This window comes from Etheostoma cragini, chromosome 12, assembly GCF_013103735.1.
Source record: "Etheostoma cragini isolate CJK2018 chromosome 12, CSU_Ecrag_1.0, whole genome shotgun sequence".
Lineage (NCBI taxonomy): Eukaryota > Metazoa > Chordata > Actinopteri > Perciformes > Percidae > Etheostoma > Etheostoma cragini.
Genome location: NC_048418.1, coordinates 14,519,838 through 14,547,041, shown reverse-complemented (window position 1 = coordinate 14,547,041; position 27,204 = coordinate 14,519,838). Strand labels below are relative to the sequence as shown.

General features: G+C 39.4%; 3 protein-coding genes across 8 annotated transcripts; 2 read left to right on the top strand and 1 right to left on the bottom strand.

Moving 5' to 3' along the window:
* Positions 1–11: 11 nt before the first annotated feature.
* On the top strand, positions 12–11,007 carry LOC117954782 (ankyrin repeat domain-containing protein 13C-like). Its single transcript, XM_034888772.1, has 13 exons — positions 12–835; positions 980–1,021; positions 1,775–1,879; positions 4,154–4,239; positions 4,480–4,525; positions 4,714–4,780; positions 4,928–5,072; positions 5,371–5,502; positions 6,493–6,654; positions 6,738–6,817; positions 6,988–7,086; positions 10,163–10,263; positions 10,364–11,007. Exons 1-13 carry the CDS (start codon positions 460–462, stop codon positions 10,492–10,494), a joined length of 1,572 nt encoding a protein of 523 aa, XP_034744663.1. The 5' UTR covers positions 12–459; the 3' UTR covers positions 10,495–11,007.
* Positions 11,008–12,227: 1,220 nt separating this feature from the next.
* On the bottom strand, positions 12,228–19,785 carry LOC117954783 (serine/arginine-rich splicing factor 11-like). Of its 6 annotated transcripts, none has more exons than XM_034888776.1 (12): positions 19,499–19,785; positions 18,334–18,467; positions 15,539–15,651; positions 15,180–15,278; positions 15,000–15,037; positions 14,784–14,917; positions 14,564–14,642; positions 13,795–13,917; positions 13,571–13,660; positions 13,366–13,443; positions 12,994–13,159; positions 12,228–12,771 (listed from the first exon to the last, which is right to left on the bottom strand). In XM_034888776.1, the coding sequence occupies exons 1-12, from the start codon at positions 19,618–19,620 to the stop codon at positions 12,676–12,678; spliced, it is 1,272 nt and encodes a 423-aa protein (XP_034744667.1). In that variant the 5' UTR covers positions 19,621–19,785; the 3' UTR covers positions 12,228–12,675. The 6 variants fall into 6 exon arrangements, with proteins under 6 accessions (XP_034744667.1, XP_034744664.1, XP_034744666.1 ...); XM_034888773.1 differs by having other exon boundaries at positions 12,622–12,867; positions 19,499–19,783; XM_034888775.1 differs by having other exon boundaries at positions 12,622–12,867; positions 15,180–15,260; positions 19,499–19,782.
* On the top strand, positions 19,008–26,143 carry rpe65a (retinoid isomerohydrolase RPE65 a). Its single transcript, XM_034888771.1, has 15 exons — positions 19,008–19,037; positions 21,847–22,085; positions 22,447–22,529; positions 22,710–22,860; positions 23,157–23,264; positions 23,557–23,698; positions 23,800–23,947; positions 24,275–24,356; positions 24,449–24,581; positions 24,691–24,830; positions 24,928–25,057; positions 25,152–25,266; positions 25,345–25,439; positions 25,515–25,626; positions 25,708–26,143. The coding sequence occupies exons 1-15, from the start codon at positions 19,023–19,025 to the stop codon at positions 25,851–25,853; spliced, it is 1,839 nt and encodes a 612-aa protein (XP_034744662.1). The 5' UTR covers positions 19,008–19,022; the 3' UTR covers positions 25,854–26,143.
* The last annotated feature ends 1,061 nt before the right edge of the window (positions 26,144–27,204 follow it).

The following is a 27,204-nucleotide window of genomic DNA, read 5'->3' as shown; positions in this document are numbered from 1 at the left end:
AACAGAGGCGTTGCTCTGTTGGCTAGCTACCGTCTACCCTTCCATCTAGTCCGCCTGGATTTTGCCGCAAAGCAAACTGAATCTATTCCATTTTAAAACGTATATCAGAGGAGCGGTAGAGACAACGATGTAGTAGTTTGTTATTCGTTTTAATTCATAGCTGTATGCTAATTTAGTGCGTGTGTTTTCTGTTATGTTTAGCATTATTTTCTGTTTTGATCGCCGCATCCACCGTATTCATTTTTTTTATTGTGGGCCAGCTACTGGTAACGGTAGCTAACGCTAATGCAGGCTGTGGAGCAGCAGGTGTAACGTTATTTGATTAACAGAACTAGCTACTAGAAAACAATCGCTATTAGCTTAAATTGCTAATAAACTCATTTGAAATCCGATTTGACTAGATATATGCCACAGCTTCACCAGGGTGTATTACGGTAACATTAACGTACGGTAGTCATCATGACAGGTGAGAAGATACGCACCATGCGAAAGGACCACAACAAACCAAACAAAAATGAGGAGATAATGGACACGAACGATGAGACCTCAAATGAGACTATCCCTAACAGCACCAGTAACCATTACAAATCGAACAAGGCTTTTCAGAAGTCAATCAAAACCACGGAACTGCAACAGCAACAGCAGCTCAACGCAAACAACATTAACGGCAACTCATCATCATTTGGCAGTATTGTTAATGATAACAACAAGAACCCAATAATCCTGACAAGTGAGGATTTGGAGTTTCCCGTTCATGAGTGCGTGTTCAAGGGAGATGTGCGTCGGCTCTCCTCTCTCATCAGGACCCATAGCATCACTCAGAAAGATGTGCATGGTAAGTGTTCTGTAATTACCTGATTTATCTTTTATTTAGTTATTTGCTAAAAAATACATGATATAACAGGCACCTCTGATCATGTGGAATTATTGATATTATTTACATGAACTCGGATAATCATCTGAAGTGCTTCTTTTTCAGGGAACACACCTCTTCATCTGGCTGTGATGATGGGCCACAAAGGTAAAAGTGCTTACAAAAAATGTTTCATCAGCTCGTAGTCATTCACAGGATTACCCAAATTGAACAAAAAAAGCTTCTCGGATGATAATCTACCAGCCTCAGGTTGATCCCAGAAAATTATACTAAATCTGCTGTACTCCATGTCCTTTCATCATAATGTGGCTTTATTGAAAGAGCATTTGGCAACCTCATTAAATTCTCTTTTTTTGAAAACACCGTTCCAGTTCCTTTTTTGGAGCAGCCAATTATAAGGAAATGGATACTTTTTGTGTAGTGCAGATTACCTTTAGTTTATATAGCCCAAAATCCCAAATTAGAGCATTCCATTCCTTACTATTTACGACAACTTCTTTTCTTAACTACTAATACTGAAAAACTCCACAAAGCAAATTTCTAAGCAGGAAAAAGGGGGGGGGGAAATAGAAGTGGAACAGAGAAAAGAACCTACTTTATGGTACAGAAGTAGTAGTTGCTGGTACTACTGTTGATGCAGACCTAAATGATTTACATATACTGAAAAATGTGCATAATGATTACTAAGTTTGTCATTACATAAATATCAGTAGTCTGTTTAAACACACATCTTTTATCTAGACTCAGTTGGAAAGTTACTAATAACATCTTAACATTTACCTTTTTATATTCATTATAGCTGCTCAAAACAATGTAGGGAAGAACAAGTGACAGTACATAGAATTGACAATACTGTAGATATGTTCCCAGTTGTCTCTGATCATTTTGTTTTACTTTCAGAATGTGCCCTCCTTCTTCTCGCCCATAACGCTCCTGTAAAAATAAAGAACGCACAGGGATGGAGCCCTCTAGCAGAAGCCATCAGCTACGGCGACAGGCAGATGAGTAGGTTATGTCAACACTGCTCTGAATAGCTGTCTGCTGTCCCGAGGTTTTCATTGGTGGATGGGTTTGTGCTAATCTTAGTGTCATACCTACAATTGGGGCTGAGCGATACAGAGAAAATCCAATATCACGATGTTCTTGCATGGTTGTATGTATATTGTATGGTTGACCTTTGGTGCTTTAACAAAATGTTATGTACACAATGAGATTTTTGATAAATATTCTCCAGAAATGATTTAACGACTTCGTGGGTAAAGGTAAATTGTAGAACAGCTAGAACAGTCTGGTAAGTTCAGAAAATGACATCACTTTACTGTAATGCAGCCTGTAAAACAAAGCCCCTAAAAAAGGACAACAACTTACCATATTATATAACAATATATCTAAAATCTAAGATGATATCTAGTCTGATATCGCAATATCGATACAACATCAGTATATTGCCCAGCCCTACCTACAATCATATTACTGTTCCATGCTGCCTGTCTGACGGTTTGATAGAGTTATGAAGGGATAGTCGGAGAGTCACACATTCTGACATCTGGAACGGAGTTCTGTGTGAATGCTAATATTGTTGCAGTATTGGTAAATGTCAGCTTGGTGGTTATGGTGTTGTCATGAAGTATCATACTTGGTTTGTTTGAAAATTAGGATATTATTCTTTCTCATAGTTATTAATAAGTTACGACACAAAATGTCAATGTAAATTCAATCTCTAGAGCCAGTGCTGAGCTGAAACGTGTCCTGGCAGTTTGTACAGTTTAGAGTCTTCTCAGATAAGTCTGTAGTACACGGTTTCTGCAGATAAATGGGGGATAAAATCTGTTAATTTCCACACAGTTGAAATTAACTGAAGTTGCAACATCTCAAGTTTGCATAAAAAACACATTTTTAGTCTAAATCTTTAACTCCTAAACCTTTAACAGTACCTCCATATTGTGGTAAATAACGTGTGCATTATTGACAGATATAAAGACCGCTATCCTGTCAGTCCAGCTAAAAAAAATAAAATAAAGGTGGGGGGATTTTCTCTGAGCACTCCTCATCCAGATGGGCTGGAACACAGCCTGAATGATAGCTTAGTGTTAGAAAGCCCTGAGCTTACAGCCTGGTCACACTGCTGCTTAATGATGATGATGATGCTGCTGCTTTTAGATCTGACATTCTGTGAAAAAGAATCAAAGGACATGTGAAAGGCACCAGCTAATGCCTATGGGATGAACTGACTGCTCTTTCCGTTTTTTTTTTAAAGTTCTGGTGTTAATTTTGTATACTTAACTAAAGATAATAAAAAAAGATAACAGGCAGGCTACGTGTCTTGTAAAAGGGCCGCATACTAAATCCTTAATCTCTGTTTTTGTAACAAAGCTAAGCTGCTTGCCTGTGTAGATAACCTAACTGTGAATTATCAGCTTCCTCTTATACAGCCTGTGATGGAGGCTGTGAGGCCCAGCAGTTTGAGAAATGACCCTCAACGCTGTTAGTATGCGCCGCGACTCTCCCTGCCCGGCTGGCTTGGGACTGGGACCAGGAGTTTCGCCTTGAGAAGGTTGCACCACTCACAAGGGGGAAGGGGAGGCAGAGCGGGAGCTGAGTACATTCACACACGTTAGCAAGGACATGCAGAGAGAGGCATAGCATGGGGTCTTTAGATCTTTGGTTAAATAACATTAAGCACTCAGCTGGCTATCCCTTATTGAGAAGGGCAAACAGAGAATAATGCGTGTTTGATGCAAATTGTCACGAAATACCGCACTCCTGTCAGCAGTCGTTACCTTTTGCTTTTACACGTGTGCACGTTGCGTCAGCAGCTTGTCCACTGGTTGTCCGTGTTCAGCGAGTGCTTCATCAGCACTTCACTCCTCAGTCACATCCATTTACAGTCTCCCGCCTCGGTCAAGATAACCAGGATACATCTGAGATACGTTAATGTATTGTGGTCCATCTGGTATTGATTGGTTGCTGGTCACTTTGTAAAAACAGTGAGTGTTATCAGCCCATCTAATCAATGCTACTGAAAAATGTTGTAGCAGAGTAGTGATGCTTACTCAAGTGTTTATGTGTAACAGTAGCCATATTAAAATCTCACTAAGCACTTTACTAGAGATTTGTAATGTGATACCAACATATCTGTGATAAGAGCAATTGGTCAATCGGACTGTAGTACCTTGTTTAGCTACATTCAAAAGGTAATGTGAAGACAGTGGATGTACAAGGCATCGTCACACATTTGTGTAACTTGAGTTCTATCCTTTCTCATCCTTGTTTCCTCAGTCACAGCAATACTGCGCAAGTTGAAGCAGCAATCCAGGGAGAGCGTGGAGGATAAAAGGCCAAAATTACTGAAAGCTCTCAGGGAGGTGAGGATCATGCTGCCTTCACTTCCACGGATGTCACTCCCACACCAAACTCCAGTTTGCAACTGCTTTCATTTTGCATCCCTGAACATTCCCTCCATTATATTTTCAACATCTCTGCAGGCTTTGATTTGCATGAATTTGTTTTTCCTGTACTGTAGTATGCATATTAATTGCTGACCCATTAGGTCATAATACATCAGCTGAATCCTTCATTTGGATGTGGTTGTGTCTTTTCTGTAGCTTGGTGACTTTTATCTGGAGCTGCATTGGGACTTTCAGAGCTGGGGTGAGTTTCAGAATTCACACACAAAAGAAATTGTTTACCCTATTCCTTTGCTAAGTTCTTCAACATTGCTAGATAGGTCGACTGTTGCTTTAAGGCTTGTATTGAATATAAGTGAGTGTTTTTCTTTTATTGTCAATGCATAACCTATAATATAAAGAGTATAAAATACTTGTTATTCTGTATTTTAGTGCCTTTGCTGTCCCGGATGCTGCCATCTGATGCTTGTAAAATCTACAAGCAAGGACTTAACATCAGGTAAAACTGTCCTGAATGAGAGAATCTAATTCACGGTGCGTTTAATGCAGCAAATGGTCGATATCCAGGTCGAGGACTTCTTTTAGATCTAATAAGCAGGACGAAACCATCTTCACACACACACACTCTCTCTCTGTCTTGATTTAGACTTGACACCACCCTCATAGACTTCACTGATATGAAGTGTCAGCGCGGAGATCTTAGCTTCATTTTCAACGGCGAGGCCGCACCCTCCCAGTCCTTTGTGGTTCTAGACAATGAAGCAAAAGTGTATCAAAGGATACACCACGAGGTGAGTAATTGGGACGACCAGACCTCTTGTTTCACATGGTGTCATCATCTGTTTAATATGAACAGCAGCGCCTCACTATCATTGTCTTGCCCCCATTCAATTGTGACCAAGATATGTACTGTGCAGGACGAAAGCTGGAATATAGTTAGTGCTCTCTGGTGGACCAAATGTATAATAGCGACACTGTTTCTCACTGACCTCAAACACATCTTTGACACTTTTTTTTACTTTCAAACTGTATCTTCGCCTGCTGCTGGTTATCTAGTTAATGCCTCACTGTCATTGTCTTGCCTTCAAGGAGTCCGAGATGGAGACTGAAGAAGAGGTGGATATTCTGATGAGCAGTGACGTCTACTCTGCAACTCTGTCCACCAAGTCGATCAGTTTCTCTCGCAGTCAGATTGGCTGGTTGTTCAGAGAGGATAAAACGGTAAGCTTTATGGGACAAACCCTTACTAAAACATTACTAGACACATTAAACCACAAAAAGACAAATGTGGGGTAAAGAAGATTTACAGTAGCTTGTAGTAGTAATTTGAGAAAATATCAAATGAGGCATAGTTGAAATCTATAAAAAGGAAGGCACATTAAATAGGGGTTAAATATCAAAACATTACATGTAAGCAGGGTAAAGGTGTGTTTTCAGTCAGCAAGCCTAAGTTTACAGGCATTTAATAGTTAATAGTTACCTCTGCTAATCTATAAATCAATATAGGAAAGAGGTCTGGTTGTTTTAGATTTTCAAATGGATCATTGTCTACTTTTTAACCCAAATCATGATCCATGTGACAATGAGAGTAGTCTAAAGATAATGACACACCAACCCGATAACGACTCTAGTCTGTTCGGTTGCCGTCGTCAGTTGGAGGAGCCGTCGTCCTTCATTTGGACCGATTTAACATGTTGAATCTGAAGGCGGGCAGTCAAACTCAATGACCAATCCGATTGGAGGAGTGGTAACCCGGAAATGACAAGCGGAATGAGCGTGACAAACGCCTCTCAAAATCTGACAAATCTTTTAAACTGAGCTGAAATAGACAGGTTCAGCAGCTGCATGGCCCATGTCCCGCTTAAAATGTTTTCAGAAACAATATTTTTGTAAAATATGAGATGGAGTTGCCATGACGGTCCGGCTTTAAAATTCCAGGGACCCCAGATCCACGTGACGCGTTCCTAGGCACTTTTTTGACCAACTCGGGGAGACTGTCAGCCAAAGGTTGCACTATGAATCTGAAAAGACCTGTGTGTACCTAATTGCTATGTTTTATTTAATTTAAAGCTTCTGTGTCCTGAAAAGTTAGTACAGTCCTACGCTCAGGCTGTACCTTGGCACATTTTAAGGAATCAGCAGTAGTGTTGCGTGATTCAAAGGATAACTCACGATGAAACCCCAAACAAAATATGCTTGTTTTCTGTGCAGGAGAGGGTTGGAAACTTCCTGGCTGACTTCTACTCAGTAAACGGTCTGGTGCTCGAGTCACGTAAACGGCGAGAACACCTAAGCGAGGAGGACATCTTGAGGAACAAAGCCATCATGGAGAGCTTGAGTAAAGGAGGCAGCATCAGTGAACAAAATTTTGAGGTAAGAGAGAAACAAATCCCTGTTCAGGCTTCATTGAATTGTAAATAGTAATGGTACCCTGATGATTACTTTCTTGTCCTCAGCCTGTGAGACGGCAGTCCCTCACAGCTCCTGCACCCAACACCATTTCCTGGGAAGAGTACATCACTGCAGAGCAAGGAAAGTAAGTAGTTCGTATTTTCTATGATTTCATCAGTCTTCGGCACAATAAGAAATGTAATCTGGGCAGTTACAAGAAATTCCGTATAGATGGTGAGCGTTACATCCAAGTCCACCACCAAGAATAAAAAGCACTCTCTTGTGTCTTTTGTCTGCGTCTCCTCTCACCTTCAGGCCACCTCATCTTGGGAGAGAGCTTGTGTGTAAGGAAAGCAAGAAGAACTTCAAAGCTACTGTAGCCATGAGCCAGGATTTCCCTCTAGGCATCGAGTCGTAAGTACATCCCTTCCTCCTCAGATCTTTTTGCAAAGCTCTCTGCACAGTTGGAACCCGGGTGAATACCCAGGACCTACCGATGAGATGAATTCAGAATCAACTGCTCTACCATGTGACAACAAAATGTCAGTATGTTGGATTATTTTTTAACTCATTGAAACCACCGTGTGGGCTGTGTTTGTTGATATTAGAGCCTGACTTTTACAGAGTTTTAAGACTGATAAACAATATTTTGTAGTTTAAAAAGCCAGTAGAAGTAATGTGCCTAACATTTTTAATAAGAATCCATTTAATTGTGACCAAGATATGTACTGTGCAGGACTCAATCTTTTTTTTTCTACTATGGCCACGCCAAGACCAATACCAAATCCATTCACACTACTATTGCCCAGGCATCCATGTTTACATGTACAGATTCTATCCCCTATCCTCACCGTAACCACTCAAAGTCAAGGCCTAACCCAAACCAATCGAGCTGCTATTGAAGACCGTTCTGGATAGGTAAAAGAAAATAGTCAGCACTCTCTAGTGGACAAACTATTTTATAGCAACACTAATAGTGACACCAAAGCCCCTCTATGGAAAACCTGTTCACTCCCCATTTAGCCCCATTGTACCGAATTTGGGGACAGTTCCACCAGAGTTCCACTGGGGGGGATCGCATGCGAGTGCAAAATGAATGGGACTCTATGGAGCTAGTCGGCTAATGTGTCTCTATGGCTGGATTGCCGTTGAGAAATCTCAGATTTGATTGTAGATTTTGCAAGTTCAACATGGATTATAGGTTAAAAGTTGGATGAACGAATATGTCCTTCCGATTTCTTAAGGTTGAGTTGTTGTTGTTGCCCATAAAACTCTAGCATTGTGCTAATGAATGCTGAGTGGTCAGTGAAGGACTGATAACGACTGGAGATCCTGCTTGATGACGCCATCTGAAGCGGTACCAGAACATCTGAGCGAATATTTCGGCATAGTCTTTAAAATGTTGGCGAAACAAACCTCTTTCTACAGTGTGTATTGACAGGGAGAGCCTAACCTGTCCGCTGTGTTGTTGATGCTTCGAGAGAGAAAAAAAGGAATTTACTCAGAGCTTGCCGTAAAGCAGTATCTCCGGCCGTAGAAGGTGTATGATTTAAAAAAAAAAAAAAAACTCCCAGTAGAGTGTATTGTCTTAGCCTCCCCTTTCAAATGCAACATTCAAATTACTAGACAAAAAAATGATATCCTGAGAAAAGTGGATTTTGAGAGGTATAGCTCCATAGAGTCCCATTCATTCTGCACTCGCCTGGTGGACACTGGTGGAACTGCAACCCGTTCAAAAGCCAGAAGCATTGAGAGAGTGGAAGTACTTCCAGTACTTGACACTTTTTTACTTTTAAAATGTATCTTTGCCTGCTGCTGGTTATCTATTTACCCACATTTTATATTAGTTCTTTAAACATGAATGGACAAAGTGTAACTACTTTAAGCTTCATTGATCATCTATTGCATTGAGAAGAAAGTTACATGCAGAAAACATTTAAGCTTTAGTGCGTAACTTTTTGATATAAATGCACGTCCGTCACAATCAAGCCATTGCCAAAGGAGTTGCTACCCAGCTAATTAAGACTTTCAGCTCCACACAACTCTATCTGGGTGCACGGTCACAGAAGGCTTGTATCATGCGGATACACCGACAGATTTGTTGACATTACACAGAATTCCTCATGGGGGGAGACAGAAACTACGCACTATAGCTTTAAATAAACTTAAAGTTGGTTCATGATAATGTAACCAAGAGGTTCGCAGAAAACAAATAAGATCTGAGAAAATAGGAATTTCAAAGGATTACATTACACTGAGTCGATGAGGAGGACTGGTTCAAACAGGATGTGGTTTTATGTTTGCCTGTAATGGGTTACAGGCGGTGCTGTAAAATATTACTGGGACATCATGTAGTAAATTGCTTTGTATCCCCTACTGAATGAAGCTTAAGGGAGCTGGCAATAAAACCCCACCCTTTTTAACTGGTAATTTTTTAATGATCCCCCCCTCTTCCCATTTTGTGCTTTGTAATGTTAAAAATGTGTTGCACTTGCTTCTCTTACACTGTTAAATTGAATCTCATTAATCACAAAAACAGAAACCAATGCTAAAATTGTAGATACATTATTTTGTCACATTATGTCAGGTTTTGAAAGAATACTTTTCACCCAGAATACACCTACCAGTTTTTATTCTAATAGCGCCTCAGAGGTTAATCGATTTGTTTTCCACTATGAAATTAATTGCCAACTATTTTGTTAAATGATTCATCGGTTTGAGTCATTTTTAAGAAAAGGATCAGTATCAAAAAAGTGTCTCTGATTCCAGCTTCTTAAATGTGAATATTTGAAGTTTTTTTTTGTTCTCTCTGTGACAGTCAACTAAATATCTTTGAGTTTTGCAACATTTGAAAATGTCATCTTGGGCTTTGGTAAACATTTTCCCCTTTTTCTGACATTGTATAGACCAATCAACTAATCAGGAAAATAACTGACAGATTAATCGAGAAGGAAAATAGTCTTTAGTTGCAGCCCTGAGTTCTAACCATTTATTTATAGAATCTTTTACATCTGGGATGTAGAGTGAGTGTACTTCACTACTCAGCGTGATAGAAGACCAGTTAGTCTGGACCCTGAGGACTAGGAGAACCAACGGGTCACAAGATAAATCTAAGGGCTGGCACGATCATTAACAGGCCGATGCACAAAACTAAGACGGTATAGGCCGTACCTGAAGAACATCAGCATGTTAGCAATCTAATTGTGAGCATGCTAATGTTAGCAATTAGCTCAAATTATCACCGCTGCTAGCGTGGCTCTAGTCTCTAAGTTAGTTTAACTACTTAATTTTTTTTTTTAAGTTTTTATAGTCTTTTTCAATTGGAGAAAGGGGACTAAAGCCTGTGCCAAGATTCTTTATTCACTCAAGATCTCAAATTGCAGTTTGACTTGGCCCCTTTTTGTTGCTCCCATTTCGAGGAATGTTGGCAAAGAAAAGACCGCGAAAGACGGTGAAAGAAAGCTGCTGACTCACTTTTCTCTGCCTCCAGGTTGTTAAACGTGTTGGAAGTCATAGCCCCGTTCAAGCACTTCAACAAACTCCGGGAGTTCGTTCAGATGAAACTTCCACCTGGGTTTCCCGTCAAACTCGGTATGTGCGTCGATCTACCGCTGTGTTCCTGTGAGTGGGCGAGCGCGACGAGAACGAACACAGGGTAACCTGTTTTCTTCTTGTGTTTTCTCCCTTGCAGACATCCCCGTCTTCCCCACGATCACAGCAACTGTCACCTTTCAGGAATTCCGCTACGATGAATTCGAAGAGTCTACTTTCTTCATCCCCGCTGAATACAAAGAAGATCCGAGTCGCTTCCCAGACCTCTGACCTGTAAACACATCTGACGGCGAAAGGAAATGACCAGCGAGCTAATATGTTCAACATGTGGGAAATAACAATTGAGGAATACAGTAGTTTTATTCCTATATAAATATTCTCCATTTAAAAAGAAAAGAAAAGGGAATGGTCATTTTCCAAAAATTTGAAATTTAGAGCAGTTATTTTTCATTTTTGCTGATGGATCCAAAGTGAATCAATGCAAACAGATGTTACAGAGCGCCATCTAACATATATTATAGATGCATATTGGCAGTCGTTTTTATGTGATATAAGTGATAGCTTTCGTTGTTCTCACTGTTCACCACCTGAGCAGTTGAATGCACTGCTCTGTGCTGCTGTTCTTTCCTGTGAAAGCTGTCAGAAGACAAAGCCTGGACATCACTATTTTAATATCTACTCTTATCTCAAGTAAGCAGAAAGGACTGCTTACTGTATTCTCATTCTTGAAACTGCACTGACACTGTCATCTGTAAATGATTCACGTCTCACATGTAATTCATATGAAAAACCACACAAATATAGCTATATACTCAAATTGAGCTTAATCATTTATAAGTGATGTACTTGATGATATATCTCTAAACACACACACACACACACACACACACACACACTCAAAGGAGTAACACTGTGTAGCAATACATTTCCAGTACATAAGAATGTTCTTTACTAGCAGGGAGAAGGTTACACATTAAAACACATTTCGCTATCCAAGCCTTTCACCCTGTTCAGGAGGCAATCTCTTGTATTTTCAGGTTAGCTCATGTTACCTCTTGGCTCTCTCTGTTTGTTGTGATAGTATGAACTCTGTGATTGGTCTGAGTGAACAATTGTACGGTACCAATGGTTGTATGTGCGTTTGTGTGAGGGAGAACCCAGATGGGATATCAGGTAAACTGTTCTCAGTTTAATACTGCACTGATATTAAGTATATTTAAGGCATGCTATGGCTGTGTTGGCCTGCTGAATAACATGCACCCCTGTGTTTGTTACATTACCTGCAGACTTATTGGTATCAAGATTAAGTAAAAAATGACAATTGTAACTAACACTTTGGAACACCTTTTATTGCTTATAAAAATCTTTCCTCTATGGTAGTCTGCACATATTTTATTTAATTCAAGGAAAGTAAACTAAGCTGTGAAGTTGATATCCTGGTACTGTCCTGGTGAGAAAGAATCTGATCCATTGAGTTGTCTCTGGCTTCAGCTAATATGTACTGCAACCATACCTACTTCACTTCCCTTTAAATAAAGCACCAGCATCATGTTTTAACTGGCTTTGTGCAAATATAATAAAAAGACAGCATTCCATGAGGCTTAAAATAGGGCTGGGCAATATGATTTTGTCAACCATCATGTATTCTACTATGTCGCTTTAATAGATCGGTTTGAAAGCATTAAGTGGGACTACTTTGTCAATATTGAATTTCTACATGATTTACATCCGTGTGATGAGTAACTTTTCTTAGGTTGGTATAATTTGTCAGTTTAGCCAAAAACAGACAATTGTGTCTAACGTAAACATGACTATTTACATATTGATTTGCCAAAAGTCTTGTTAGTCTCATCGTCACAAAATCAAGTTAACTTATAAATTAAGACAAGTAAACACCTTCAACTTCGTTCCCATTCTAGAAGCTGAAACTTGTATGATTCATTTTCTATCCACCTATTGTTTCAGCTCATCTGGTTGAACCTATTCATTTCTCAAAGTCTTGGTTCTCCAAATAGGCTTTATTATAAAAGAAATCCTTGATAAAACACTTTTAAATGACAAGAAAAGTTTTGAGAAGATGGGGAAGAGGCCTTAAGAACACACCACAACACTAAATAAAAATGTAAAAGATACAATATTTGAAAAATATGACAAAACCTGACAACACGTGCTGAAGAAAAGCAAAGTAAGCCTACTTCCAGTTTTAACAGACTATGTTCTTAGAGGCAAAACATAAGGGTACTTTAAAGCAATGTGACACTGTCATCGGGCAAACTCCCTGCAAAAAAAGACAATTCTGCATTGTACATTTGCAAAAAGAGTTGTCGAGTCTTCTGTGCGAAAAATCATAACAATCGCTCACTTCACATTTTATATTTACCCCAGTGCAGAAAAAAAGTCATAACATGTTCACAAACAAAACAGAGGGACAACAAGAAAGGGACACACTACTCAATCGCTGACATCCATGTCCTCCTCATGGTGATCGTCCGCTCCATTAACTTTGGCCTGCTTCACAGGCCGCGCTGTGCCGTTGCCTTCTACAGACTGAGGAGACAAAGCAGAGTCGTCAGAATCCTTCCTGTCCTCCCTCTCTTTCGCGCTGTCATAGCCTTGTTCTTCCTCATCATAATCCCTGGTGATCTGTGAAAGCAAACCAATGGATATGACATTTTAAAGCATAAACAGTCCCGGTCTGGTTAACATCTCAAGAGCAACACTCACGGTAAGTGTGTAAGAATGAAGACTTGTTAAATACACTATACTGACCTTGACATCTCCTTTCTCCCCGTCTGATTTCCGCTCCCGTTCCCGTTCTTTGTCTTTACTTTTCTTTTTCTTGCTGGTGGAGCGTTCACGTTCCTCGCGACTGTGATCTTTATCACTCTTGCGGTCCCTGTCCCTTTCCTTATCCCTTTTCTTTTCCTTCTTGTGTCTGGAGGGAGGAGAGGAAAAGTCAGTTGTGCCATGAAATTCCATGAATTGGCCCACACAAAGGATACAGAGTTTATTTAGTCTGGACCAAAGAAATAAATACAGATTGTTGACTTTTAGTTCTGATTTGGTTAAAAGAAAGAAAGAAGCAAAACGGGTAATCAGTGTTTTTTTTAATCCACAAATATTTCACATCATAACACCAACCTTCGAGGAGATGGAGTCTTCTTTTTAGGAGACTTTTTAGGAGGAGATCGGCTGGCGCTTCGACTTCTCCTGCGTCTCCTGCGTAGCGGAACATTAATAACAGGCTGAGTACTTGAAATCTGAGAAGATGCGGTGGCTTCTGTATAAAAGTATATACTTTCAATCGCCTTCTATCTGAGCACAAGACATCCTTTGCTGTACTCACCGGTCCACACTGCGGGACCTCCTGGCTGTGCTGTAGCTTTTAGGTGGCGTTTTGGATCTTTTTCTCCCTGAATCGTCTTTCTTTCTATCTCTGTAGATACATTTGATGTAAGAAATTGGATTTAAGATCTCAGACAGGCTCAAATCATAATTAAAGATGTAAATCTTTAACTATTATTTGCGTAAAGTCAGTTTAAAAGCAAGCATTTATTACAGTTAGCCCACCTGGATCTGCTTGGAGAAGGCCTGATTTGGTCTTTGCCATCGGTGTGTCTCCTGCTGCGAGGGCTTTTGGAGCGCCTCCTGCTTCTGGAGTTTGATGGTCGCCTTGATCTGCTTCTGGTTCGCCTGAAACCACACATTTAGACCATTTAACTTTATTCTTAAAATAACAAAAAGCTAGAGAGGAAGTGGGCAAAATCTTCAAGATGGATTTCCCCTTGGACCCTTTTTTTTTCTTATTGGAGATAATGCCTGAAGACTTGCTCTCTAAGGACCAAAGCTACATGCTACATATCTTGTTAATGACCGCAAGAAAAATGATTACTATTAACTGGATGAGGCCTGGCCCCCCTAGAGTAGCCCAGTGGAAACAAAAAATTAAACAGGTCCACACAATGGAAAATAGGACTGCTATTTAACAGCCGAAGGCACCTGTGTTTGTGAAAAGATGGACTCCTGTCATTCTAGGCCTTGATTTAAAATAATTTAAACATACTGATGTGTAATGGTGTTTTTATCCTGCATCTATGTAGTCAATATGGTTGTTGAACGAAGCTCAAAAGAGGGTGAACCTTATGTTGTTGTTTTTTATTATTATTTTTTATTTATTTATTTCCCCCATTGATTAGAAAGAAAGAAAAAAAAAGTTTAATTGTACTGTAATGTGTTGCTAAAATGGCCTGTAATGTTCAACTTGGGCAATAAAGTTAAAAAAATAAATAACATAAGCTTCTTCATCTCGACTCCTCAGATATTTATCAGTAATTATCACCTGTGTCTTGAACGTGATCTGGATTTCCTCTTCCTGGACCTGGACCTCGTCCGAGAGCGCTTCTTTTTGCTCTCCTTATCTGCAAGACAGAAAAAACAGAATTTGTCAAGGTACAATGTACAAAGGACCTTGTGTAACCTTGAAGTACACACAGACATTATTGTGGACCGCTAAGTCAACGCCCTGTTAAGAAAACTCCTCCAAATGTTTGTACACTCACTTCCAGGTTCAATTGCAGCAGAAATGAGCGACTGGGCTTCTCTGACTCTCTTCATGGCCTCTTCGATTTCTCTATTAGACGCGTCCGCCTTCAGGCTTGCACTCATATTCAAGCCTGCAGCCAAAGGATTCATTCTGAACAAAAGGATATTAATTAGTGGAACACATCCATTTCTTCAATTTTTTTTTAACCAGGAGCTTATTTATACTGACTTACTTTGGATCTGTCATGAACTTTAACAGCTGATCAGCAGCCTGTATAAAAAATAAAATACAAAAGAATTGTTGGAAGAAGGGTTAGGGTTTGTCTCGTTTGTTTAATCAAATATACTGCATGGTCAACTTCACAACTTCTGGAAGACATTTACAGTCCGTGTCATTCAAGAAAAGCTCTCACCTGGGGATTCATGTTGTGTCCTGGGAATCCAAACGCAGCCATTGCATCCATGCTCGGAACACCGAACGGGTTCCCTCCCATCTGGAGTAGAATCGCATACAAGAAACCACAAACAAGCATGTAAAGGCACTTTTGTTATGACAGCCATATTGTTGAGAGATCTTGACAAGTGTTTGTGTACTGAAGAATGAATTTTTAAACTTTTAAGGTATTATCAATTAACTAAAGCATGAATTTCTGGTAGAATATCCACCACTGTGTTGTCCCATTTTAAAATTGTATACAATGTGACCACAGCAAACATTTTATAATTTTCTTAAGGTTATGCACAGGCATATTCAGAGAATTTGAAGTCTTACAGGATTGGACATGGGATTTGGCGTTGGAAGAAGTCCTCCTCCTGGCATCATTCCTGCAACAGCGTTTGCTGGCGCCAACAGTGACAAAGCTTTAGCCTCATCTGGAATAGAGCCTACAGGAAAATAAAAAAGCGGCATTAGGAGAGAATGACATCTTAACACACATCAACTACAGAGAAGACACTTTGGAAAAGACAAAAAAAAAAAAAAGTCTTCACACTGCAATTCCTCATATTAGGTTCAACAAAATAGTTACCTTACAGATCAGAGAAGATTTCCCTTAACTCAACATAATCATTGCAGTGACATAACTATTGCTGGAATATATCACACTACTCCAATGAACACTGCCAAGAATATATCACCTGAACGTGTTTTTTAAGTCATGAACCAAACGTTAGCAAGCACAGCTGCTTCTCCAGTTGGGTGAGCCCTCAATTTTCATTAAGACGTTTACTGAAACAAGCGACTCACGCTGGCGGCTTCGCTACTAAAAGCACACAGAGAAAAATCGAGATACACACAACAGAGAGAATTTTAGGGATTTGGCAAGAACACTATACAAGCTATTAGTGTTTACTTACCAAAAACACAAATGTCAGAGCATATAGTGGTATGTACTAAATGACAATAGCAGAATTCAGGGTGGGTAGCGTGTCTGCTTTACACCATTATTCTAGTCTCCTTACCTGCCACTGCATCAATCAAATAAACAAACCTAGGCAGAGGACTGGTTTGGTTAACCTGCGCTACCACAGTCCAATTACAAAATAATTGTTCATCTTTAAATTGCAATATGACACTGATTGTTGGCCACATTTTACAAATAAACACCTTATAATCATTTCACAGTAAATCCACCCCCAAAAAAAGTCTTTCACAAAAGGACATGACACACAATGACAACATTCAAATAAAAAAAGCACACTGAAGAGAGAGAAATTGCTGCAGGAGACAAAACTGTTGGATGGTATTTTCAGCAGGGCCTGGTATACAGGACTGGCTGAGCCAGGAAAAAGAACTGTAAAACACAACAACAAAAGAAGACCACTGTTAAAGAGAATATATTTTACCATCACTGTGTCATTTCGGGTGGGCATCTTAAGACAACTTATGATGAGATGTAGTACCGCTATTATATAAACTAACCAATCATTGATTAGTGTTCCGTTGTTAAGTCACACAATGAACTGCTCTCATTTGGGTAAGTATGTGTAGTGTCAGTTGCCTGGGCATTGTTGTTTTTGCACGCAAGTAATTATTAAAACCCTTGTATAGGCTTTTACCACTAAACCCAACTAATGCATTGTATTTCAAAGTTTTTTCTTTCTTTTGTGAGTTACTTTGCACATTTTTATAGATAAGGCTGGCAAAATTACATTTTTGGTTATTGTCAACATTGCTTTCTGCTGCATCCAATAGCGGACCCATATACTAAGGCGTGCTGCATGTCATGCCCTCTCTAGCTTCCCCTTTTTCTGTCAATCTTCAACTGCACTATTAAATTAAGACAAAGAAGCCCCCTGAAACAAATAATCCAACACAATACTTTGTGCTCCCAGCCATAACCTATTTGTTACCACTGGAATTACAAGTGACAAATACATGATTTCATTTTTATAAAAGACTAACACAACTGAGTAGCAAATGTTTTCATAGAGATGTAAATAGTACATTTCTTGGGGACTATTTTTAGTGGCGGATGTGTGTAGTGTGTGCTAGCAAGTATTCGTGGCTGCAGTGTGGTGCCGGTGCCACTGACTTAAAATAAAAATACAATGCCTGTTTACATCATAGTGAACAAAAAAAGTCACCCTGGCAAACAGTGTGGCTCACTGATGGGCTGTCAATTGTTTTTGGTCAATTGTCTTTTCATGGAATTTGTTGACATCAAAAGATGAAGAATATTGCCAGCCATATCCGTTAAGGAACAATGCTTTTGCCACAAAATGCCTGAGAAGCTGTTTCAAAGTGTTGCAAAACAATGCAAAATGAGCAATGTTTTAGGCTACGTCCCAGATATAACTTTTTGCTCTAAACTAAACCACCTAGAAAAGATGAATTGGACAGAAGAAAAGAAAAAGAGAAGGCAGAGAAAGAATAGAGGACACAAAAAAAGAGTGGGGTGGGACTTGAATGCTTGCTGGCCTTTGAAAATGTCTACAATCCCCTGTTGGCAGGCAGAGGACCACTTTCAGCCATCAACGAGGGGGCTGCTTTTCCCTTCTTCACTACAAAAATCACACACACACACACACACATACACACACACAAATAACAGAGAGAAGTTTAACAGTGGATAGTCCAATATGGGGGAGAAAATAAAATGCATATGGTTAGGAGTATTAACAACTTCACTTCACTGCGACGCCGACAGCTTGGGATTGTTCAACTCCTAGTCTGTGAAGCAGATTTTGGTATACTGCACTTTCTAAATGCAGGACAAATTATTGTTTTAGGCGGAGACACACCATTTGATATGCATTTGCCCAAATAAATACAATCCAGTTCATCAAAAGAATTGCATTGTTGTGGTAAAAAAAGATTTGGGATGTCCTACCACAGTATATCAAAAATCTGACAATACAGGTCTGCTTGTATACAATGGGAGGGAATGGCATTACCAGTATCATTGAAAGTATCTTAAAAGCTTATATAAACAGACCAAGGTGAGGTGACTTGTGAAATACATAAATGGGACAAATAAATCCTTTTTACTCTTTAACATTTGCACTATTTGTGCCATTCAATCAACAAGAACCACTCATACGGGAAATAATGATGTGACGACAAACCTTCAGCAAATGGGACCACAATCAATGCTCTGTCCACAAACACTGTGTTTGTCAGATGTTGAGACACTCCAACAGACTCTGGCTCCTGGAACTTCACAAAACACACCCGGGATGTCACCGGCATCTGAGAATCACTATTGAGGAAGTCACAAATATTACATTAAATAGCATAAAATCTACAACAATCAAAACAATACATGTTGCATCCTGTCTTTTTACAACGAAATGGGGTCCAATCCTACCCACATATATTGACATGTGTGGATTCGGCATATTCACAATTTAATGGGATTTAAATTAATTTAGTATATTTCTCAAAACAGCATCCACACACAATACTGCCATAATTATAACAATTGAGTACTAGTGAAATTAGGCAGGTTTTGAGCCACCGCAGCAATGACTCAAAATGTCTTATCAGGACAACTTCTGGTTAGTCCCCGTTTACAAAAGACAAGACAAAACAAGATGTATTGTCAGTGTCCAGTCTTGTTATGAATACATTTCTCTACGCTTCTTCAAAACTAAGACGAAGAGGGGCAGTAACAAAACAAAGGTATAAGTTGCCAGGGGAAATGAGGGTATGCTGATGATAGTAAGTCAACATTGTCACGTTGTACGGCGGAATCAAGTCAAACTTTATCTTACTAAAGACAAATATTGAGACAGTAGAAAACAATAGTTTCAAAATGACTTGTCTCACTGTGAGTAAGTTTTCGTCTTTATGTGAATGATTTAACATTTATCTTTTCTCTATGCTGGGAGGAAAAACGTATTTCAACTACTGTAAAAAAACAACAAAAAAACTAACAAAACGTTGCAACCCATGTAACGTTAGCATTAGACGCGTTATGTTCGTTTAGGACTCTCTAATATTTTATTTGACCCTTTATTACTAAGTTAGCTAGCTACATTTTGCGTGTGTACGATACAATCAACAAGTCAAATGAATATGAACGTGAATGTAGCTAGCTGGTGTCAGACAAGTTGCGTAACGCTAGCTAGCGAGCTATAGCGTTATTAGGTTAGTTAGCTACAATTCTGGTTAGCATGCTAGGCCCAATATTTCGTTATAAGCCGTGAACCCATTTACAGACCCTTCCAGGAAATCTGGTACTTTATTATCAATTAAGTGGCTAGCTACTTCACCAGATAGTCAACTCACTCTGGTGGAAATAACTTCAGTTCTTCGATGGTTCCCAAAAAGCCGAACAGTGTTCTCATCTGCTCCGATGTTGTGCTCGGCGACACATTTGTCACCTGGACCACTTTCGTGGTGTAATTCATTTTTCAGACTAAAACCGTTTAAACAACACCGCTACTGTTAACCACGAAACTTTAATTAAAGTCACGGTTACCCCTAGCTTATTAAAACAACAGCCTCGTACGTTATTAGCGAGCTGGATGTTAGATCGCCTCTCGATTGTAGGATGTCGCCGCCATATTGTAATTTCCGAACAAAGTGCGCATGCGACTAGCTAGTTGATCTCGGTTGCTGAAAATAAAAATAAAAAAAAGGTTTATACTTTCATTATAACATCAAAGGTTATTGGGTTTCTCATTAATTCCGTCTACTCTTACATTGATCTAATATTAGCTAATCGTGCCCACCAGTGCACACGACAATAATACTGTGTTGTTGGAAAAGTTGAAAAAGTTGCAACCTGCAATCAACCAACAGAGGTCTCCCTTTTAAGGCTATGACAACTGAGGTACGTGGACAACACAGTAGGCCCATGGAGAGTAAGCCTAAGTATTATTGGGGATGTTGTTATGGTTACATTTCGTTTTTATTATTTTATTTTTCTGATAACCTCTGCGACTGGAAATTATGACTGTACCAAACACAAGCTCACCCATTCTATTTATTGTAGATAGATAGATAGATGGATAGATGGATAGATAGATCCCCATGACAGCTGGATCTGTAAATCTATAGCCTACTCTTCATAACTTCCATGACAGCTGGGTCTGAAAATCTATAGCCTAATCTTCATAATTTCCATGACAATTGAGCAACCTCTATGAGGAGGACCATGTGGAACTAGGTTACAATTGGCCGAAAGATACGGGCATCTGATTTGGGTTGACAGACCTCTGACTGAACCGCTGTCACTCTCAATGGGCAGTATTCAATAACTGACCATTTCTTTTTATTAGATAATCATAAAACATGTCATATAGGGCTTTTGCTGATTAACGTTAGTCCACATGTGTCAGCTGGGGGAGCAACGTCACAAGCCCAGCTGCTTCTGGTGAAACTTTCCCTACTAATGGTGTTTTTTCCCCCCAGGAGGAACAATGCAGCGTTTGTCACCAGGCTATATCGAGCATAATCCCTGTACATGGATTATAGTTGCACTGAGATAAATAAGTTAAGGCATTTTGAGTTTAAACCAAAGAACAACTGGCCACATTTCATCAGTATTATTTATTATGTTACATTGTAATAAAAGCAGTGAAGGTTCCCTGTTATTGTTGTTTCATAATACACCCTCATTATATTACTGTACCATTTCAGAAAACCATTACTTAATCTAAAATAAAGGGGTGGTACTTGAGTCCCAATCCCAATGTTCCTATGAATTCACTTTTAATATTACATTTACATTTAGATCACAGATATTCTGAATTACTGACCTTAAAATCCACATTCACTTTTGTTTACTTGCACCATGTTTTTATGTAGCCCTACAAATTGTATCAATACTCTGCACAGTATGACTCAGCGTAACAATATCATAAAGCACAACAGTACAGTGGCTTGAGAAGGTTTGCACACCCATGCTAAAGTAGATTAAAAAGAGGAATAAAAAAATCTTCTGTAAATGGATCTTAATGCCGTAATTAAAACAATTAGGGAAAATCCAACCTTTTAAGAACACCAATTTACTGTGTGAATGAATAATGTATTGTAAATAAATAAATGTTCTTTCTTAAAATACAGAGGGCATAAGTACACAAACCCCTATGTTAAAGCCCCATAGAGGCAGGCACATTTTTATAACCCCACAGGATCACATACCTTCACCATACCTCGAGATTGTTGAATAGTGATTCAACAATGGAAGATGGTGATAGGTATGTGATGATGTGGGGTTAGTTTAATTCCAAAGGCCAAGGGAACTTTATCAGGATGCATAGTGTCCTGGATCCATGAAATAACTGGCCTTTAAAAATAAAGATGTCCCTGCCTCTATATAAATTTAGCATAGGGGTGTGTATATTTATGCCCCCTGTGTTTTAAGGAAGAACATTTATCTATTTACATACCTTGTTCATTCACAAAGAAAACTGGTGTCTTTTAAAGGTTGGATTTTCCTAAATTCTTTGAATTAAGGCACTAAGATTAATTTCCAAAAGATGTTTTTATTCCTCTTTTTAATCAACTTTAGCATGGGTGTGTAAACCTTCTCAAGCCATTGTAGATACAATTGGAAAATCACATGCACAATTGCAACATATTTGCCAGTTCTGTGCAATAAATATTTTCTGTTATAAATCCGGTTTAAGAGGGGTGGCCATGGAGGCACCCAGCACAGGATATTGGCACAAAGGGATTCTTGTTCACGGTGGGACACGATTGGCTTGGAGAAAGGTTTACAGAAGATTTTCAGGGACTGTGAGGGGGACAAGGTAGATAAATACCCCAAATCCATTGGGAGACCAGAGAAATCCAGTTCAGAAGGAACTAGTGGTTTTCTTCAGAGTTTGCTTTGTGTGGTGCCACAAGCAGAAAACATGGTCAGCCGGTGAGTTTCGGATGAATTATTCCGTCTGTAATTGTTCTTAATTTCATGGTGATTCCCAAAAGGTGGGGACAACATGTTTCAAAACTAGCTTAATCAGTGATGGATTTTGCTTTTGTTTAAAAAGTGCTTGTTAATGTTATTTAGCTCTTCTATATACACTCTGGGTCCTGTGACTTTTACACAGTCACTCGAATGGTCAGTGTATCTACAGCTTATTCAGCTCCTGAAGGATTTAAAAACTCATGATCTGTCAGCAATTCAGCTTTTAAGGACTTTAACCAGCAGACTCATACATTTAACTAACTGAAGTTTAATTTATTTGGCTGCGATATTGCTTGATGTCTTCACTTTTTGACAACAGATTTGAACACCCAGCTGGTAGCTACAAGAAGATTTTTGAGACATGCGAGGAGCTGGCTGAGCCTCTTCCAGCAACAGTCACAGGTTTGTTTGCATCTTTCAGACAGAAATAGACCGCAGGCAAATCCTTCTTTGACAATCATATAGTGAGTATTTTTCATCTTTCTTCTGAGAGCATAGGAAGAAGGCTCTGATAGCCTTTTCACAAATCTATACATTTCAAAACAATCTCTGATTTGTGTTTATTATGTTGCTGTTATACAGGTAGGATCCCTTCATTTCTGAAGGGGAGTCTTCTCCGCTTGGGACCTGGGCTTTTTGAGGTTGGAGATGAACCTTTCTATCATCTATTTGATGGCCAGGCCCTCATGCACAAATTCGACTTTCAGGACAACCAGGTCACCTACTACCGAAAGTAAGACCTTGAGGACAATACTCGCATTTTGACATTTTTCAGACCGTTTTGCATTATTTACATTACTGCCACATAGCTACATTAACCTGCCAAAACTTGAGCATGTGTGCATCAGGTTTGAATTTTAAATAGTGTGCATGCATTTCTAATCAAGCTGCACACACAACTGCATTAACACCATGGAATAATATCATAGCTGCATTTTATAAATAAAGGATGTCTAGTAAATCACTTGAAAAATGTTTTTCAAAATGGATGTATAAAGTTTTGGGATAAAATTCTTTTTCTTCGTTTAGGTATATCCATACAGATGCCTACGTGAGAGCCATCACAGAGAAACGTGTGGTGATCACTGAGTTTGGCACCTGTGCATACCCAGATCCCTGCAAAAACATTTTCTCCAGGTGGGTGGCACATTACCACACATGATTTATTTTCCGGCTCATCCTCACTATCATTTAGATGCTTTGTAAATGTAAAAATGAAATGAAAATGCTAAGTAACTTGTCAAACTCATCCAGAAAACCAATACACACATTTTCCTTTGGCTCTCTTAAGCGATTGCACTGCTGACTATGCTACAGCGGGTTTTTTTGTTTGTTTTTTGTATCTCCAGACACCTACTTGTGTCAACTTTCATTTAATCTCATAACAAACCATTACCTTTGCACAATTTAATCTTTTTTTTGTTTGCAGGTTTTTCTCTTACTTCAAGGGTGTAGAGGTCACAGACAACTGCCTGGTGAACGTGTACCCTATAGGTGAGGATTTCTACGCTGTAACAGAAACCAACTACATCACTAAAGTAAACACTGATACCTTGGAGACGCTGAAGAAGGTACATCAATGCAAATATATCATATCATTTGGGGTGTAATTTTACTTCAGAAACTGTACATTATTTTTTCTTAAAGCACAGTAAAATTGTTTTCTATGCAGGTTGACTTGTGTAACTATGTCAACATTAATGGAGTGACAGCCCATCCTCACATTGAGAGCGATGGTACAGTGTATAACATTGGAAACTGCATGGGAAAAGGAGCAACGCTGGCCTACAACATCGTCAGGATTCCACCAACACAGAAAGGTATGCATCAGCGGTGACATCACCACACGTCACTGCAGCAGTTAACCGCGGCGACCTCTCCTTAAACTCAGATGCTCTTTGTTAAGAAAATATGCTGTTGAATGCTAATTTGGAGTTATCTCTATTTAATAGGATATGTGCACTGCCAACTTAAGCTGATTACTACAAACAAGTACTGTGATATAGTAATTCATGTTTTTTTTTTAAACAAAAAAAAAAAGACCACTAAAAGGTTTAATTATAACTAATTCTGGGATTACAGTGCAGGGTCATTCCCCGGGAGCTTGCTTAATAATAATAATTCAAAACAGTCTTTCTTTTTCTTAGATAAGTCTGATCCCATTGAGAAGTCCAAGGTGGTGGTGCAGTTCCCCAGTGCTGAGAGGTTCAAGCCCTCCTATGTGCACAGGTGCGTGTAGACAGGTGTTTTGTCAATAATCCATTTGTTATGAGCATTGACACGTGAGGTCCAAACTTTGACATTCTCCTTAATAATTTCAGCTTTGGCATGTCAGAAAACTACTTTGTCTTTGTGGAGACCCCGGTGAAAATCAACCTGCTGAAATTTCTGAGCGCTTGGAGCATTCGAGGCACCAACTACATGGACTGTTTCGAGTCCAACGAGAGCCAAGGAGTAAGAACTTGAAGTAGTTTGATCTCTTTGGTGATTCTACCTATTGATATCATCATTGTCTCTGCCCCTGCAATCTCATTAAATATCTATTTTGAAATGTGGTTTATAGACCTTGTTTCACATTGCCAAGAAAGACCCAGGAGAGTACATTGATCACAAGTTCAAAGGGGCACCCATCGGCATGTTCCATCACATCAACACCTACGAGGACCAAGGCTTCATTGTTGTTGATCTCTGTGGCTGGAAAGGGTAAATGTTAGACTTTTATTTAAACCTACCTGTACATCTTTTCCATATGTATTTGATACAGAGATATTTTTTGTTCATAATCCGTTTATTCGTGCAGTTTTGAGTTTGTTTACAACTACCTCTGGTTGGCCAACTTGAGAGCCAACTGGGAAGAGGTGAAGAAGGCGGCCATGATGGCACCACAGCCGGAGGTCCGCAGATATGTTATTCCACTGGACGTCCACAAGGCGAGTCGCCTGTTTTGCTCATCACAACCCAAATTGCTCCCTAAAATTGTAGTCTCACGTTATTTGTGTTTATCCCATTGCGGACTCCATGTAGGAGGAGCAGGGGAAGAATCTTGTCAGCCTGCCGTACACCACGGCCACAGCGGTGATGCTCGCTGACGGCAACATTTGGCTGGAGCCAGAGGTTTTGTTCTCCGGGCCTCGACAAGGTGCAAACACACCCAACAAATTCAACTTACTCAATCATGGTGGACATATTTATCTTTAAATATTTTTTGTTTTTGTAGCCTTCGAGTTCCCTCAAATTAATTACTCGAGGTACGGAGGGAAGAATTACACATACGCCTATGGTCTGGGTCTCAACCATTTCATACCAGACAGGGTAAGTTGACAAAATACCTTCAATTGAAAGTGTGTTAAACAGAGGTTTTTCATTAACTGATTTTGATGCATGTAGATCTGCAAGTTGAACGTGAAGACCAAGGAGACCTGGGTATGGCAAGAACCAGACTCCTACCCCTCAGAGCCTCTGTTTGTTCAGACTCCTGATGGGGTAGATGAGGATGATGGTATGTCAATAGCAATAGAAACACACTATATACAATTCAACACCTACTGTGATAGAAATGAATTTGGTGCTGTACCCTTAGGAGTGCTGCTGACCATTGTGGTGGCTCCCGGCTCCCAGAGACCAGGATACCTCCTCATCCTCAACGCCAAGGATCTGTCTGAGATTGCCAGGGCAGAAGTGGAGTGCACCATGCCTGTCACCTTTCATGGGATGTACAAACCATAAGGGGGGTTTTCTCAGGGTTTACAGCCTTTACAGGGTTATTGACTGTCACCCAGCATTTATAACAGATACATAATAACTAAATGGTTGCATGTTCTCATATGCAGTTGACATGAGTTGTTAAATAATGATATTGTGAATTGATGTGCCTTTTTGAGTCTAATTGTTGGATGTACTATAATATCTAAAACTGAACTGTCAGCGTTGGTGTAATTAAAACAAAATGGATTTGTTCACATGATGTGTCAAATGAATATTTCATGGTTGGAAAAATAAATTTAGCAACATCAAAACATGTTGTTTTATACTCCTCTTATGTGGTTCTAGCTATTTACTAGGCAGCACGGCGGCAAACAGAGGATAAAGAACAGTCCTTCAACTGGAATTCCATCCTCCATGAAACTGGATATTAACTGATTTAAATTCGTTTTTAACACAAACTCCTAGGCCGCTGACCCTGTGCTCCAATTTCACTCAAAAGATGTTTTGGGGGGTAAAATAGCCCGGTGTATATTGATGATGCTTGGTATTTTCTTTAAATTAAAAAAATATATATGTTATAACTAGCGTCACTTTATTGCGAATTTTACCTATTCATTCTTTTGCCTTATTTAAAAAAAATTGAACTTTTGTTTCCAGCAAGCATTGAAACAGAATGTTAATGCCATGACAATAGATATTCCATTCTAAACAAGAAGACATTTTCCTTGACATATCATATATATGTATATATCAGAACAGCAAAAACAATTAGTACAAATAATCCTGAAGCCTACAGTTGAGAGATTTGAAGGGATTTTATATGTTGCCCCACCAAATCTTATTATGGCTGTGTTTGAACAGGTGACCTTTAAATTTTCCGTCCTTATTGGGTCTGAATCTCGTGCAGATCTTGTAAAACAGCTAAGCTGATTACATGCGTCACCGCTTAATCTAAAGAAAGAACATGTTGCAATCCACTGTTGTTTAAGTGCATAACAGTGGATGGGTGGCCCTTGTGTATAATGACACCACATAAACCATTTCTTTGAATGTAAGGTTTACGTACATAAACAAGGCATCTCTTTGGTTTAATGGATCTTGAGCAGACATGTGCAGACCTTTATCTACGTATACGAGGATTTACCTTCTGTTTTTACAGTTTGAATCTGTTTGTGCCTCATACATAAAACACTTAACTGTCAGTCTGACTAACGTTTCCAAGCCTAGGAAACAAGCGTGGGCTCGCTTGCTGCATCAGACAGCTGGAGAACCCTGATTATGTGGTCCCATTTTACACCCCACTGCCAGATTTTAGGATTGCATTAAAAGGTTCAAAGTAATCTTAAGACAAAGTCTGTAAGACAAAGTATTT

What these genes read in the sequence shown, in the direction of transcription:
- LOC117954782 (XM_034888772.1), top strand. Translation starts at nt 460, where the DNA reads ATGACAGGTGAGAAGATACGCACCATGCGAAAGGACCACAACAAACCA. An exon ending in TACTGAAAGCTCTCAGGGAG is followed by an intron (nt 4,240 to 4,479) that starts GTGAGGATCATG and finishes TCTTTTCTGTAG; the next exon opens with CTTGGTGACTTTTATCTGGA. An exon ending in TTGGGACTTTCAGAGCTGGG is followed by an intron (nt 4,526 to 4,713) that starts GTGAGTTTCAGA and finishes TCTGTATTTTAG; the next exon opens with TGCCTTTGCTGTCCCGGATG.
- rpe65a (XM_034888771.1), top strand. An exon ending in CCTTGGAGACGCTGAAGAAG is followed by an intron (nt 23,699 to 23,799) that starts GTACATCAATGC and finishes TTTTCTATGCAG; the next exon opens with GTTGACTTGTGTAACTATGT. An exon ending in AGTCCAACGAGAGCCAAGGA is followed by an intron (nt 24,582 to 24,690) that starts GTAAGAACTTGA and finishes TGTGGTTTATAG; the next exon opens with ACCTTGTTTCACATTGCCAA.
- LOC117954783 (XM_034888773.1), bottom strand. Translation starts at nt 19,620, where the DNA reads ATGAATTACACCACGAAAGTGGTCCAGGTGACAAATGTGTCGCCGAGC. An exon ending in TGTGGTCCCATTTGCTGAAG is followed by an intron (nt 15,652 to 18,333) that starts GTTTGTCGTCAC and finishes ATTTTCCTGTAG; the next exon opens with GCTCTATTCCAGATGAGGCT. An exon ending in GACACAACATGAATCCCCAG is followed by an intron (nt 15,038 to 15,179) that starts GTGAGAGCTTTT and finishes TTTTTTATACAG; the next exon opens with GCTGCTGATCAGCTGTTAAA.